Raw genomic sequence first — 17312 nt, forward strand, 5'->3', positions numbered from 1 at the left:
CCCATGTGTTGCCAAGTTTGAGGATTGATCACCTGGAGTAGTTCTTTGTAAACTCTCCTGGGATCTGCATCATCTGGTGATCTGTTCCACACACAGATTCTGAACAGGCAGAGATGGGGCCCCACATTCTGCATTTCTAACACACTTATGATAACAGATTCCTCGCAGGGAGATGGGAGAGTCTCCTAGGAGAAGAGACAGGAGGCCAGTAGTGCTTGTCTGCAAGCCCCAGAGAGCTTAAACAGTTGCTGAAGCTTGGCTGTTACCAGTAGAGTCAATTTAATTGTACTGAGTGGCCTACAATTTGACGACTTTTACAAGCTTCCCCGGTAGTTGCCATATTGAATCCCAGGCTCAGAACTCTGTGGCCTAGGGACTAGCTCTGTCTCTAGTTATATAAATGGTTAATTAAGGGTATCAGGTGAAGGAGGAAAGGAGGAAGACAGAAACCAGGCCAGGAGGGGCCCCCTCTGGAATGTTGTATCTAAAAAAAGGTTCCTCTGTAGAGAGAACTCACCATAAGGCTACCAGATTTTTTTCAACTCATGTTAAGCCCTTACTTTGCATATTGTTTGAATACATTTACATGTTGACTATCAAGAGGCTCTAGTTCCAAATATGTAAGATAAAATAAGTTTGATCTTGTCACCTACTGCAACTGTATTTGTACACAGTGTCAGTGCTGAACACAACTCGAGTGTAGAACAGATTTTGGAACAGCCTGGGCAGAGGGATGGCAGAGAATCAGAGGAGGGAGGCTGGGGAAGTCCTCCTTCCTCCTCCAGAGCTGTGACCGCATGATGGGGCTTGGACAGACCCCTCCGGACTGTGGAATCAGCAATAGAACCTGATCCCCACCTCCATCCCATGCCTTTCTTCCTATTCCAAACAGTGCAGGTGCCTTTGATGGTTTTCCCTCCGCCTTCACTGTGTGCTGTTTTACAGGCCACTCCTCTGGGTGTCCCTCCTTGGACCTGCTGGGCATGCCCTGTTCCTTGGGCTGCCTCCCCATCATGCTCAGCACCATGCTTAGCACTTTGAGCCCTTGCATATAATTGTTCAGGGTGTGCCCTGGACAGAGCACCTGGCAAGGGCACTAGTGGCCCCTCTCCACACCCCCAATGATGCTGCAGCAGGAGCAGGAGGTGCCTTCTTGCTCTTAATCCTGGAAGGTGCAAGGGGATGCCTTCTTCTAATTTGCATGTCGATGCTGCCCTGTGTGGTGGGGAAGCCCAGTGCAAGTCCCCTATCAGGTCTTTACCACCTGCTCACTAATGAGAAAAGTAGAGGCAGCAGGTTAGGTAAGAGGCATCATTTACTGAATAAAACTTCCTTTCCCTGTTGAGTGGTCTTGGCACTCTTGTAAAAAATTATTTGACAAGAGTGAAGGCTTATTTCTGGGCTCTATAGTCAATTCTATTGGCTTGTATGTCTATTTCTAAGCCAGTGACACATTGTTTTAATTACTGTAGTTTTTTGGGGTTTTTTTTGGTGGGGGGTACCAGGGATTAAGCTCGGGAGCACTCAACCACTAAGCTACATCCCCAGCCCTTTTTTTGTATTTTATTTAGAGACAAGGTCTCTCTGAATTGCTTAGCACCTTACTTTTGCTGAGGCTGGCTTTGAACTTGCGATCCTCCTGCCTTAGCGTACCAAGACCCTAGGATTACGGATGTGCGCCACTGCACCTAGCTGATTATTGTACATTTTTAAAATTTTATTTTATTTGTTCTAATTAGTTATATATGACAGTAGAATACATTTATGTACTTTGAAATTGCCGCAGTCTGGCTGGGCACAAAATCACAAGCCACTCACAGCCTTGTAGATTCAAACAGCAATTCTTTATTCCTGAACTCACAGCAGCACTCTACAATCACGTTCTGGGGAAATCCATGTTCTGGGCCAAATCCACGTACTCCACTGGGCTCTGAATCCCAAATACTCTCTGAATCCCGCGAGAGAACTCAACGGGAACTCAAGGAGCGGGTGCACCTGAGGCAGCAGGATACGCCTTATTCCCAGCAGGGTACACCTTAAACCTGGAACCGCCCTAAACCCAAGGAGTGGGATACTCCCTAATCCCAGCAGGATATACCCTAAACCTGGATCTGCCCTGGTCCTTGAGCAAGGTCACCTTACATGCAATGTCACTGCAAATGACCTGGGTCCAATATGGAGAGTTCTTCCTCTAAGCAACATTGGGGGGTAGGCTGACAAAGAAATTGCCATGCGTCATTCCTACTTGGCAATGGCTCTCAGCATGAAATGTCATACATAAGTGGGGTATAATTTCTCATTTTTTTGAATGTACATGTTGTAGAATCACATTAGTCACGCAGCCATACATGTACATAAGATAATAATGTCTGTTTTGTTCTACTATCCTTCCTACCCCCATACCCCCTAGTTATTGTAGTTTCATAGTCAGTTTTGAAACCAGGAAGTGTGAGTCTTCCAACTTTGTTCCTTTTTATTCAACACTGATTTTGTGCCTGCTATGGTGGCAATATACCTGTAATCCTAACAACTCAGGAGGGTAAGGCAGGATCATAAGTTCAAAGCCAGCCTCAGTAATTTATCCAGGACCTAAGCAACATGACACCCTGTTTCAAAGTAAAAAAATCTTTAAAAAAGTTTAAAAAGGGGGTTGGGGATGTAGCTTAGTGGCAAAGAACCCTGAGTTCAATCCCCAGTTTAAAAAAAAAAAAATATATATATATATATATATATTGTTTAGGCTATTCAGGGTGCCTTGAAATTCCATATGAAGTCTTCTAATCCATGAATATGGCATGTGTTTCCATTTACTTATGTCTTCTTTCATTAACCTTCAGCAAATGTTTTCTAGTTTTCATTGTGCAAGTCTTTTGCTTTTGGATAAAATATCTATCTGTCATCTGCCTGTCTATCTATCTGGTAGTGGGGATTGAACCCAGAGGCACTTTACCACTGAGCCACATCCCAGCCCTTTTTATTTTTTGAGACAAGTTGCTTAGAGCCTTGCTAAATTGCCCAGGCTGGCCTTGAATTTGTGATTGACCTGCCTCAGCCTCCTGAGTTGCTGAGATTATAGGTGTGTACCATCATGCCTGGTTGGAAAAGTTACTTCTTAAGTATTTTGTTATTTTTGATGCTTTTGTCAAGGGAATTATTTTTATAATTTCCATTTCAGATTCTTCACTGCTAATATAGAGAAATACACTGATTTTTGTTTGTTGATTATATATCCTGCTACTTTACTGAACCCATTTATTAAGTCTATCATTTTTTTTTGTTCTGTAGAATCTTTAGGATTTTCTGTATATAAGATCATATCATATACAAACAGTAACAATTTTGATCTTTATCAGTTTATTTGCCTTTGGTTTCCTTTCTTGCCTAATTACTAGAACTTCCAGCATTATGTTGAGTGGAAATGGCCAATGTGGGTATCCTTATCTTGTTATTGACCATTGAGACAAAGCTTTCTATTTTTTGCCTCTGAGTATGTTTAATGTGGGTTTTTCATATATGGCTTTTATTATTATTTCTATTCCTAATTTGTTGAATGTTTTTATCATAAAAGAAAATTAAATTTTGTCAGGTGCTTTTCTGAATGAATTGGGATAATCAGGCGGGTGATTTTTCTCTTTATTATGTTACTGTGGTATATTATATGGATTAATTTTCATATGTTGAACCATCTGTGCATTCCTGTTAATGTGTATTTTATTGATTGATTTCCTATGATGAAAGGTCTTTGCATTCCAGGAAAAAATTCCCACATGGTCATTGTGTATAATACTTTTTATATGCTTCTAAATTCAGTTTGCTAGTATTTTTTGAGGAATTTTACATCAGTGTACATAAAGGATCTCGAGTTGTAGTTTTCTTTTAGTATCTTTATCTAGCTTTGGTACCATGGTAATTCTGGCATTATAGGATAAGTTAAGAAATGTTTTCCTGGGTTGGGGATATAGCTCAGAGGTAGAATACTTGCCTAGTATGTGGAAGGCCCTGGGTTCAATACCAAGTACCACATCAAAAAAAAAAAAAAAAAAGAAAAGAAAAGAAGTGTAAAAAGATTGGTATTAGTTCTTCTTTAAAGATTTAGGGGCTAGGAATATAACTCAGTTGGCATAGAGTATTTGCACAAGGTCCTGGGTTCAATCCCCAGCACCACAAAAAAAAAAATTAAAATAAAGATTTAGTAGAAGGGGCTGGGGTTGTGACCCAGTGGCAGAGTACTTGCCTAGCATGTGTGAGGCACTGGGTTCAATCCTCAGCACCACATATAAATAAAAAATAAAAGTATATCAACAACTAAAAATATTTTTAAAAAATTTAGTAGAATTTACCTGTGAAGCTGAAGCCTTCATGGATCTTCTTTCTTGGGAGATTTTTTGATTACTGATTTAAGCGCCTTACTAGTTGCATACAGATTTACTTTGATTTTCTGTTTCTTCATGACTTAGTTTTGGTAGATCTTATGTTTCTAGGAATTCATCCATTTCATCTAGTTATTCAATTTGTTGGCACACAGTTGTTCATAGTACTATCTTAGGATCTTTTTTGTTCCCTCGCATTGTTAGTATTATTCCCATTTCATTACTGATTTTAGTAATTTGAGTCTTTTTTTTCCTTCATCCACGTTATGGTTTAGATATGAGGTGTCCCCCAAAAGCTCATGTATGAGATAATGCAAGAGAGCTTAGAGGTAAAATGAATGATTGGGTTATGAAGGACTTATCCTAATTCATGATTAGGGATTACCTTGGTCATAACTGTAGGCAGGCAGGGTGTGGCTGGAGAAGGTGGTCACTGGGGCATGCCTTTGGGTTACAGATTTTTTCCGAGGTGAGGGGAGTCTTGTTCCCTGCATCCTGGTGCCATGTTCCCAGATGTTCTCCTCCTTAATACCCTTCCTCCATGATGTGTGGCTTCATCTTGGGCCCAGAGCAATGGAGTCAGATGTCTAAGGACTGAGACCTGTAAAACCATGAGCACCAACCCCCCGCCCCCCCCACCCCCCGCCAAAAAATTTCCTCCTTTAAAATTGTTATTGTCAGGTCTTTGGTCACAACAGCCAAAAAGGTGACTCAAAGAGTCCATCTTGCTAAAAGTCTGTGAATTTTCTTGATCTTTTCAAACAATCAAATTTGGGTTTCATTGATTTTCTCTATTGTTTTATTATTCTCTATCCCATTTATCTCTGCTCTTATTTTTATTATTTTCTTCCTTCTGCTAGTTATGAGTGTAATGTTTTTCTTCTTTTTCTATTTTTCAACTTGCAAAGGTAGGATGTTGATTGTAAAAAATTGTGCCAGGGGTGCCTAGCATGTATGAGGCCCTGGGTTCAATCCTCAGCACTGAAAATTATTTTACAAAATTACCTTCAGGCTTTGTATATAAGACATATATGATATATAACTTAACTTCATGTTTATATTTAGGTACAACCCCTAAGATTTCTCATTCTTTGTATCCAGAATTCCAAGATTCCAAAAATCTGAAGCACCAAACACTTTTGGTTCCAAGCATTTCAGATGAAGAACTTTCAACATGTGGTGTTGTTTGGTACCTTTTGGATATATGGTTCTCACCTTTTTCTCCATTGTCACCATCTGGACAGTATACTGGTACTGGAAGTTTTTTCCAAGAAGAAATAGGCATAACTTTCTCCTTCTGTCAGACAAGAATGCCAATAAATAGTGCTCTTTTAAAAACCTTATCCAAAATGACATTTTGTTTTAGTTATTTTTCTTCTGGTGTTTTCCTAGTTGTAATGTGTTCTGTCATGATCTTGAAAGATTATCCATGTGTTCTAATTTTGCCTTAAAACCATCAAATAAGTTTTTCATAGTTTTTAAACACAGAGGTTCTATTGTGGACTAATTTCAATTATGTCTCCTACAGGAAAGCATCCCTGGCAGCTGACGTGCCCAGGCTTGGGTACAGTTCCTTACCCAATCACAAGTACATTCCTCGGAGGGCTGTGCTCTATGTGCCTGGAAATGATGAAAAGAAAATCAAGAAGATTCCATCCCTGAACGTGGACTGTGCGGTGCTTGACTGTGAGGATGGTGTGGCTGCCAACAAAAAGGTAATGGCCTGGTTTTCAGATGGAGGAGAAATGGATTGAAATCCACTATTTTTGTGGCAGCATTGCCCAATATTTGGAAAAGTTCTACTGTACTCATAGTTTACTGATTAGGATTCAGTATATATATATATATTTTTTTCCACCTTTATTTTATTTGTTCATTTATATGTGGTGCTGGGGACCGAACTCAGTGCCTCATGGGTGCTAGGCAAGTACTCTACCATTGAGCCACAACCCCAGAACCCTAAAATATATTTTTAAATCATGACAGTCAATACATGTGATGATTGTGTGTATAGATATAGACAATCAGTTTTGGCCCTCGTTTAGGCAAATGAGTTATATAATTCCAGAATTGTAGTGTAAACTTTTCATGCCAACAGAGTACGATCAGGACTGGGGATGTGGCTCAAGCGGTAGTGCGCTCGCCTGGCATGCATGCAGCCTGGGTTCGATCCTCAGCACCACATACAAACAAAGACGCTGTGTTCGCTGAAAGCTAGAAAATAAATATTAAAAAAAAAACAATAAAAAAAAACAGAGTACGATCAAGGAATTTATTTGTTCTTTTTTTAATTTTTTATTTTTTTTAGTTGGAGAAATGGATACAATATATTTTGTTCATTTATTTTTATGTCATGATAGAATTGAACTCAGTACCTCACAAGTGCTAGGCAAGTGTTCTACCCCTGGGCCACAACCCCAGCCCCCCATTTCTTCTTTTTACCACCAGCTATATTAATAATGTTAATTAACTAATAATAATTAATATTAATGTCTGAGACAAATGCTAAGAAAATAACAGCTAGTCTTCCATGGATAAGTCTCCGCCTCACACAGAACCTTTGGGTTGCATGCAGTTCTGCCTGATTTTCTCATGGCCTATCAGAGAAATGAGCATTAGAGAATTTCCAGTTTGTGAACAGGTGCAGAAGGTTCTTACTTGGTAATTGCATGGTGGATGCTTTTGGTTTCATTTTGTTTTGCTTATCTTTATTTTTTCATATTTGTACAGTAAATGTGGATGTGTTCAATAATTAGTGGAATATGTAAATCTTTATGTTAATCATTCATGTTTGCATGGAATTCTTTTGGTTCAAAATATTCTTGCACTCGACCTTTATCTATCCAGTCCCTGGACAATGCGGTTGGGCTGGGAATGAATTGTGGGGCTAGGGGATGGAGGGAGCCAGCCATCTGGATTCATTCCTGTTTGGGGCCCCAGGTGATCTGAATAACCTGCCTGTACTATACAACTTTCTGAATTAATTGCTTTCCTTGGAGACTCTAGCAAACAAATATTTGCCTTAATTAAAAAAATAAAGTTAATTTCCTGCATCTTCCTGGTAGTCAAACCAAGGCTTTCCAAGTATTTGGAAAAGGATTAGAATAAGCATGTGGAATCTAAAGCGTCTACTCAACATCTTTGGCATGTGCCAAGGAAAATACAATTAATCTTCTTTCTCCAGAGATTAAGGTAAATAGGCCTTTTTTTTTTTTTTTTTTTTTAAGGATATAATGTGATTCCAGTATGCTTCCTCCCAAAACTCATGTAGTGCACTCTGAGATTAGATAGTAAATTGTAATTCCAGTTCTGTGTGACCCAGGGCAATTCACTTTACTTCTTTGCTTCAATTTCTTATCTATACCATGGGGATAACAATATCTTCTTTTGTCAGGGACAGGGATTATTATGAGAAAAAAGTTGATAAATGTCTGGGAGTAGCTTGATTTCCTACAGGAAATAGATTAGATAAAGCCTGTAGTAATCATGATTAGAGAGGAATTTATTTTAGCATTGTAGCACAGTGAGCCATTAGGAGCCCTGATAAAGTTCTAATTTTATTTCTTTGCAAATCTTGAGGCTATTCCCTCAGACTCACCTGAGGATGTTACCTGTTCCCTAGATGAAATGGAAAGGTGATCTATTTCTGCCTTACATTTCCTTACTGCTTATCTGTGTCCTCAGCCATCATCATATCCAGAGTAGTAACAGCTGAGCTATGACTGAGGAGGAACCCAAGGAAGAGAAGAGGAGAGGAGTTAGCTGTGGGCAGGCTGTGCTTGCCATTGTGGAGTGTCATCTTTGTCCAGTGTTTTTATTCGGACATTCCAATTCTCGTAATGCAGCTCTACATTGCATTAATTGCTAGACACACACTCTTCTGCACGCTGATCTGGAGTGGACTAAAATTTCCATCATAATTCACAGAAAGTTCTGATAAGCCAGGATAATACTTAATAGAAAATTATTTTTTTCCTTAAAATTTCTATTTCTAAATAATTAATCTCATATTTCATTTCATAGCCCCCTAGCGTGTCAAGTTTTTTTTGAATTTTGATTTTATCATTCAACATTAATATCATCTGAGAAATTTGATGAGCACACTATATGAAAATTTAACAAGTTTCTGATGAACCTGTTGAAGAGGTTGGAGCCAAGTACAGCACAAGCCTGCCCCTAAGAACCTCTGTTTGTTTAACAAATATTTATGTGGTGCTCGATAAAAGCCAGGCACTGTAATTTGCATGACAACCCAATGAGGTATTGCTATTATATTTCTTTTATAAATTGGGAAACCGAGGCATAAAGAATAATGAATAAAACTGGTGATGTGTTTAATCAGTCACCTGACACCTAAAAAATCCAGTCTTTTCATGAGGATATTATGAGATTTTCATCAAATACCATTTTAAATTGAGGGTACACAATCTGGGAGTTTCTGCTTTTAAGGACTCATCTGAGTGGATTGGACACTCCTAGAGGATCCAGGCTCCTCTTCTCTAGCTTGAGGTCCTCAATTATAATCACTTCTGGAAAGTTCCTTGTCCATGCTGAGTAGCACATACACAGGTTCCAGGGATTAGGACAGGGGCTTCTTTGGGGAGCAAAAGAGGCATTATTCTGCCGGCCATGGCCTCTGCAAGAGTCCAAGGTGACTCTTGGGGCTGTAGCTTAGTGGTAGAGCGCTTGCCTCGCAGGTGTGAGGCCCTGGGTTCAATCAGCACCACATAAAACATAGTAAATAAAGATATTTTAAAAAATGTCTTTAAAAAATCACCTGGGTTTCTTGTAATTACAACAAAACAAAACAAAAACAAAAAGTCCTGCATTTTATGCTAAATTGACAAGATAGAACTTCAGGAAAGTGCATTAATTTACACTTTTAAGAGCTTCCCATACATTTTTATGCACATTAAAATTTGAAAGTCAACAAAACCAACATGACACTGACTCAGCATTCTTCTTTTTATTCTCTTTCCTTATTATGAAAATAAAATTGGAAACTCAATATTAAAAAAAAAATAAGGCACATTCCCAAGGTACCTGTCCAGAAATATCTTTTCACCTAGCACTAGAAAAATTTCCATCCTTCTTGATGGAGGAGAGAGTAGGGACCATTTTAAGTGGGTTTATTTTTAACTAGAAAAATGAGGTCAGGTAGATAAGAGTCATTCTTAATGAATCCAAGTCAGTACTTAATTGTTACTGCCTCTTTTTGAAGTGGCAGAAGTAAAGAAAATGGTTTACTGAGAATTTTCTCTGTAACAGGTGCCATATTGCATAGATTAGTATTCCTATATTATCTTCTATGTGTTATTTTCATACATAATCTCATTTAACCCTTACAGCAAAGTTTCAAAATATGTCCAAGGTTGCATTATCATTAAATGGCAGAACTAAAACTTGAATTTTCAAGAATTTTTGATGGAATCAGCCTCACACTCCCCATTGTCGTGTTTTGTGACTCACTGTTCTTCCCTGTTTGGAAAGCCAGTGCACTAGCTGTCCATCTTTTGTCAACTTTCCATTCTCCATGATTTCTCAAAGGCTAATAACAGGAACTCTGAATTTACATATGAACATTTTTTCAGCATCCTGGGATCGTAATTCATTTAGACCTGGGACTTCAATTAATTCGAAATGTCCAGAAAAGCCTGAAATTTCTTATATATCTCATATTCTTTTTTCTTAAAGTCATTTATTTTTTTTTTGTCTGTCCAATTTTTTAAATTTGTTTTTTAGTTGTAGTTGGACACAATACCTTTATTTTATTCATTTATTTTTATGTGGTGCTGAGGATCAAACCCAGGGTCCCACACGTGCAAGGCGAGTGCTCTAGTGCCTAGCCACAACTCCAGCCCCTGTCCATCTTTTTTTTTTTTAATTTTAATTTTTTATGTATGACAGCAGAATGCATCGTGATTCATATTATGCATACAGAGCACAATGTTTCATTTCTCTGGTTGTACACAAAGTAGAGTCACACCATTCGTGTCTTTGTACATATACTTCATACATGTAATGATGTCCATCTTATTCCATTGTTAAAGTCACTTCTTAATCATTTTTCTTATTTGAATGTTTTTCTTCTTGATGGAGGAGAGAGTAGGGACCATTTTAAATGTGTTTATTATTTATTTATTTATTTGTTTTAAAGAGAGAGAGAGGAGAGAGAGAGAGAGAATTTTTAATATTTACTTTTTAGTTTTCGGTGGACACAACATCTTTGTCTGTATGTGGTGCTGAGGATCGAACCCCGGCCGCATGCATGCCAGGCGAGCGCGCTACAGCCGGAGCCACATCCCCAGCCCAAGTGTGTTTATTTTTAACTAAGAAAAAATACAGGCCAGGCACAGTGGCACACACCTGTAATCCCTGAAGCTTGGGAGGCTGAGACAGGAACATCGTGAGTTCAAAGCCAACTTCAGCAATGGTGAGGTGCTAAGCAACTCAGTGAGACCCTGTCTCTAAATGAAACACAAAATTAGGCTGGGGATGTGGTTCAGTGATTGTTTGCCCCTGAGTTCAATCCCTAGCCTCCCCCAACCAACCACAAAAAAAAAAAAAAAATAAAAAAATAAAAAAATAAAACTCTTATTTCAGATTATCTAGTTGTAGTTTTGCTAATTATTGCCCAATTCAGCTTCTTGGAATTATGAAAATATAGTCAGTTCATTTCATATCTCATTTTGTCTCTTTTTTGTTACTAGACTAATTCCATAATTCATTGGGTTGTCTCTCTAGAAGTATGGGCTTACAATGAAAACAATAGGAGTTTCCACAAAGCAGTTTATGAGTATCTAATACCTTCCAGCAGTCTCTAATCCTGTCCTGCTAATCCAATTTGTGTTTAAGTAGCTCCTTCATGTCAAGAGTGGCACTACCAGCTCACCTTGCCAAGCATAGATGAACAGACGGCCCCCACTCCCTCTTATCTTCTTCTCATTGGTAAATACAGGACCTCTAAGCCAGTGCTTGCAGGGCCACAGTGAAAACATACCAAATAATGCACAGAATTCGGGTGGATCATCGTGACACTGGGCAAGGCCGAAAAGGTAGGAGTGGAGAAACTGGAGGCAAGATTCCAGAGCTGCCATTTCCATCAATTAATATGTAAATTTATTTTATGTTTAAGTTTAAATATTAAAGTCAGTAGTGAGTGGGTAAATATTAAGTACCTATTCAACCAGGCATCATGGCAGGCAGGAGAGATACCAAGATGGTTGCCTGGTCCTCACTGGGAGGAGTCATAGGCCAATCATAGGCATAGAAGTAAACGTTAGAATCCAACAAGTTAGGCCTATGAGAATGCATTCTTTTTATTTTCACTTGATCTAAGTGTAATTTCCCATTTTGATCTTTTGCTTGAAATATGAAATACAAAATAGTGCTTCCCAAACCTTGTAATGAAGAAAGTTTTGTTAATTTTTTTTTTCATTTTTTACATTTCCAATCTTTTGTGGGCTAATACTTTTGTAAAATACAATGAAAATAAACTGGTAAAGGCTGGGCAAGTTGGTGAAACCCTGTCTTAAAAATAAAAAATAAACAGGACGAGGGATGTAGCTGGGGTAGAGTGGCCCTAATTTCACTTTGGAAAAATTGTAGAGAAATCCAATGTTGCTTGGTGTCAGCCACGTCCAGTGCTGTGGGAATATCTGAGATCTTACTCTCCGTGTGTATTTACCTCACGATGGCGTGGTAAGGTTGAGGCAGAGACCACACTTTGAGTAGCAGGCACTTGAGATTTTTAAATTTCCAAGTATTTTTGGAAACAAAATTTCCAAATTTGTTTATTTATCATTTAGCCGCTGATCTTTAGAATAGTCGCATGGTGGTTAGAGAATGTGGTGCAAACGTTAATGATTCTTTGAAATTTGTCAAATCTCACTTCAAGGCCTAGCACATGAGCCCTTTTCATAAAATATTCCATATGCTTAAGAAGAAAGTAAATTTTCCATTTGCAGAGTTCTAGTATTTTCCATTAGACCAAGCTTGTTTTTATCTTGTTCAAATATCCAGACCTTTTATTGATTTCCTTTGCTTGATAGATCAATAATTGAGAGAGGCTAGTTGAAACCTAGCCTGTGTTGGAGAATTTGTCAACTTCTCTGAGTTCTATTAATTCTTGATGTTGATAATTTGAGTCTATGTTAACAGGTCTATATGAATCTAGAATTATCTTCCTGATATCTTGAGTCATCAGGCAGTACGTACTGTTTTTATCCCTTATAATACTTTTTGCTTTGAAGTTCATGGTCTGTTATCAATATAGCTCTACCAGCTTTCTTTTGGTTACCATTCACCTGTTACATTATTTTCATCTTTTTGCTTTCAACTTCTCCATATCTCCATGTCTTAAATATGAATCTTATTATTTAAATTTTTTTGATATCTATGTTGATACTTTCTGTCTTTATAGAATATTTATCTTTTTTTTATTTCTTTGTTCTCAAGATTGAACTCAGGGATTCTCTACCACGGAGCTACATCCCCAGGCCTTTTGATTTTTTATTTTGAGATAGCATCTCACTAAATTGTCCAGGATGGTCTTGAATTTGCCTGCCTCAGCCTCCTGAGTAGTTGAGACTATAGTTGTGCCTCCATGTCCTGGCTTGAACCCAATTGCTTTGTATCAGTATTTCTTGGAGAAATTCTCTACAGTATTTTATTTTCTATATTTTTAAAATTGGTGCATTGTGATAATATATCATTGTTAAATATTCACATATATATACAATGTAACAGTATAATTTGGTCTATATCATTCCCCATTATCTCCCCTTTGCCTCCCCTTCCTTCTGGTCCTCTTCCTCTTTCTTACTGGTCTCTCTTCTATTTTCCATTTACTTTTTATGTAATTACTAACAAGTTTAAGTTTATTATATCATTATATTTTGTCTTATTTCCCCTCACCTGTTCTTTGTTTCTTTTTCTCAACTTTCTTTCCTTTTAAAAGATTATTTGATTTTGGTTTATTTTCTTGATGTAGTTTTTCCTCTTAGTTTAGAAATTATGACTATGTTCCTAATTTTTATTGATTGCTCTTGAAATTTTATCAACTATACTTAATAAAGTCTAAAATTAATCCGTATCTTCTTCCTGGACTACACAAGAATCTCAGAGTTCTTAGATCCACTCATCTTTGTAGTTGCAGGGCTGGAGAGCAAACCCAGGACCTCATATACGCTAGGTAACAACCACTGAGTGACGTTCCAGCCCTGATCATCTTTTTGAATCCCATATGTTTTCATTGTTACTATTTTATGTATACTGTGTTTACTTAGGTTAACCTATGTATTTTTTTCAGTTTTTTTGCTCATCATTCCTTCTTTCATCTCCAATCTTCTTCCCAGGGCCATCTTTCTTTCTCCTGAGGTGCATTCTTTAGAATTTCCCTGTAGTCTTGGGGCATAGTTCAGAGGCAGAGTATTTGCCCAGCACATCTAAGGCCTAGGGTTCCATATCTAGAACCACAAAGAAGGAAAAAAAAATTTCCCTATAGCAGTTTGCTGATGCTAATCTCAGTTTTTATTTGAAAATGTCTTTATTGTTTGATCCAGTACAAAAATCTAGATTATTTTCTCTTGGAACTTTAAAGACATCATTTCATTTTCTTCTGTTGTTATTGAAAACTCCTTTTTTTTTTTTTTTTTTTGTTACTGGGGACTGAACTCAGGGGCACTCGACCACTGAGCCACATTCCCAGCCCTATTTTGATTTTATTTAGTGACAGGGTCTCACTGAGTTGCTGAGTGCCTTGCCATTGCTGAGGCTAGCTTTGAACTCATGATCCTCCTGCCTCAGCCTCCCAAGCCCCTGGGATTACAGGTGTGTGCCACTGCACCCAGCTGAAAACTCCATTTTCAAAGGAAGAACTAGGTTGCTTGTCATTTTTCTTTGGCTTCTTTAAGATATCTGTGGTCTATTGGCGTTTTTTAAAAAACATGACTAGGTAGGGATCTGTATTACGCCTTTGCCCTTTCCCTTCCTCCCTCCTTTTTGTTTGGTGTAAATTTTTTCCCATATTTTTAGATTTGTGTCTTTTATTAGTTTTATAAAATCTACATTAGCATTTCAATTGTTGCCTTTCTTCCATCCTTCCTATTTTTTCTTTCACAGGTGTTAAGTATACATATTTGGGAACTTTACATTCTATCCTCCTTGTCTTTCAATATCTTCTTCTTCTTCTTGGCCTCGAACTTGAGTATTGGGATTGTAGGTTGAGTATTGGCCTCCTGAATATTGGGATTGTAGGTTGCACCAACATGCCTGGTTCATAGTATCATTTTTAAAGAGAGAAAACTTAGAAAATATGGAAAATAAATAGCATTTTCCTTCAAATGTCCCTTTCACATAGAAGAGTATAATTTGATGGTCAAGAAGATAGATTTGGGGCTGAGGTGTAGCTTGGAGGTAAAGTCTATGCTTCGTGTGCACAAGACCCTGACTTTAATCCCCACTGTGCACGCACACGCATGCACACATGCATACAAACACACAAAGATACTCTTGGAGCCAAGTTGCCCATGCCTGTGTCTGGATCATGAGAACATGTCATCCTGACAATGTTTCTTTGGGCAGAATCCCATTTCTATGTGCCTCAGTCTCCTCTACTGTAAAATAAAGGTAATGATGATAATAACAGTATTCTACTCCACAGAATTAGATTAAATGGGCTAATGTATTTAAAGTGCTTGTGACAATGCTTAGTACAGAAAAAGTGCCATGAGTGATACAGATACAGGGTTGTCTTACCGTACTCCTGGCCAGGGTTCTGACATGTCAACTGGCAGTTGACTGGAGCGCTAAGGCTTACTGGGGTGGATCAGTGCTCGAGACTCCTGCCTTTCACAGGGAATGCAGGGGACAGGCAGGCTTTTCCTCTGAGGGTCATGGAGTTAGCCAATTTTGTGTTTGTTTTAAAGCTTCACCCTCAGTCATGGCAGACATATAGAGGAAAGGCTCTAGAGACAGAGAAAAATACCATTTTTTTTTTTTTAACTTTCTTTTTTCTTTTCTTTTCTCAGTGTTGGGAACCAACCCCAGGACCTCACACATGCTAAGCAAATGCTCTGCTTCTGAGCTACTTCCCCATCCCAAAGCACTATCCTTTCCCTTAAGCTTCTTCACAGGCTTCTTAATATGAGGGCATCAGAAATGTTCTCTTAGAAATATCTTCTCTGGCTAGGGTGGCAGCCTGTAGTTCCAGCTGCTCTGGAGGCTGGGGGCGGAGGTTGGCAAGTTCAAGGCCAGCCTGAGCAATTTAGGGAGACCTGTTCTCAAAATTAAAAGTCAAAAGGACTGGGGGTGTAGCTCGGTGGTGGATCATATTCAAACAAACAAACAAACAGGTGAGAGAGAGAGAGATCTTATTTTCTTTCCCCTCTCAGGTACCAGAGAGGAAACTACCCTTCTCAAACTGCACTGAGCAGTTCTTAGAGGAAAGAGAGTAAGATAAAAGCCAAAGAAAGCAGGAAAATGAGCCCATGAGGCAAGGCCCCCGGGCAATCAGCTTTCACTATGCTGAGCAGTGACAGCTGATTGCCAGCCTGGAGGAGGCTGGCTTCCAATGAACTTCCAGTAGGGAAGAAGGTGGGCGGCCAGGAGTGGGAGAACTGGAGCCTCAATACAATGGTCCTGGGAAGCACCTCTTCCCAGCCCCCTGCTCCCTGTGGCAGAGGACTCAGGGCTGCCAGGAGTTCTGGCTTGTCACAGCTAACCTCCATGAGAAAAGCAAGAGGAAGCCATTTGTTTTGTTTTTCGTGGTGCTGGGGATTGAACCCAGGGCCTTGTGCATCAAGGCAAGCACTTTGCCAACTGAGCTATATTCCCAGCCCACAAACGAAGCCATTTGTCTTTCAAGTGACAGCAAGGGTGTCAGCAACACCAGAGGGCTGTTTGAAGGTTTCTGCTCCCTCCCTCAGGACACTTCAGGTTGGTGGTTGTGGAGGAGAGAACTAGGGAGGTGGCACGGCAGAGGCAAGGGCTGTATGGCAGAGGCAAGGGCTGTGCGACAGTGTCTGCCAGAGCAGGCCTCTTCCTGAATGCCTTTTCCCCAAACAAGAACCCCTCTGGTCCGTCCACCCGTCACCTGGCAGACTGCAGAACCAGGAAGTCATCCCACTGGCAGTGTGACCCACCAAGTATCAACTGCTTATTATTGCTCTTTGCTCACTATCACTGTGCCTTCTGACCCTCATCATTCTGACCCAGCTCACTCTGGAGTTCCTCTGTAGTGTACAGATGGCAGGTGCTTCTCCACCCAGCACATGTATCCACTCTCACTTGCACTTCCTCCTTTGCGTGCCTGCGCCTTCACACACACATAAGCACACATACACGAAAGCCCTGTTTGTACTTACATACACTTCCACAAATTCAATTGGCTAAATGTTAAATTCCTCGTATGTTGTCACTTTTGTTGAAATCAATCACTGGAGTGGCTAGGTGTCTTCTCCCCACAGGGAGAAAGCTAAGGGATGTGCAGGGAATGATTAAATGTACACAGGGGCTTGGGGAGCTGACTTCCCTTCAATGGGGTGTGAATTGGGATGGGAAGGCTCCTCTCCCAGGTGCCTTGCCTTTGTTAAAAGACTTAAGAGCTTGGGAGATTTCTTCAATCGCAATTGGGGTATCTGTGAGTCTTTTGGGAACAGTATGGAAAGCTGAACTGTGCTTAGGAACTCTGCAAGGTCTTTTTGATCCTTAAAGGTTCTGATATAAAAACCTATCCAGGTTTTTATAAAAGTAGTAAAGTGTTTTCAGTCTTTTATTAATCCCTTCATACCCTTAAATAACCTTTCCCCTTTGGAGGAGTAATTGTTAAAAAAAGAAAAACAAAAAACAAAACAAAACCACGCCCTCCCCATTGTTTTATTCATCAAACCAGGCATCTTCTTAATGCAAAGATTCGAGCATTAGGGTCATAATAGTCAGCAA

General features: G+C 39.2%; 1 protein-coding gene across 3 annotated transcripts in view; it reads left to right on the top strand.

Moving 5' to 3' along the window:
* The window catches only part of Clybl (citramalyl-CoA lyase), a 233283-nt gene that overhangs the window by 123334 nt on the left and 92637 nt on the right, over positions 1-17312 (top strand). For all 3 annotated transcript variants that reach the window (XM_076872168.1, XM_076872167.1, XM_076872169.1), the window contains exon 2: positions 5899-6085. In XM_076872168.1, coding sequence (XP_076728283.1) covers positions 5899-6085 — 187 coding nt within the window. The remainder of the gene's footprint in view (positions 1-5898; positions 6086-17312) is intronic.

Source organism: Callospermophilus lateralis, chromosome 12, assembly GCF_048772815.1.
Source record: "Callospermophilus lateralis isolate mCalLat2 chromosome 12, mCalLat2.hap1, whole genome shotgun sequence".
Taxonomy (NCBI): Eukaryota; Metazoa; Chordata; class Mammalia; order Rodentia; family Sciuridae; genus Callospermophilus; species Callospermophilus lateralis.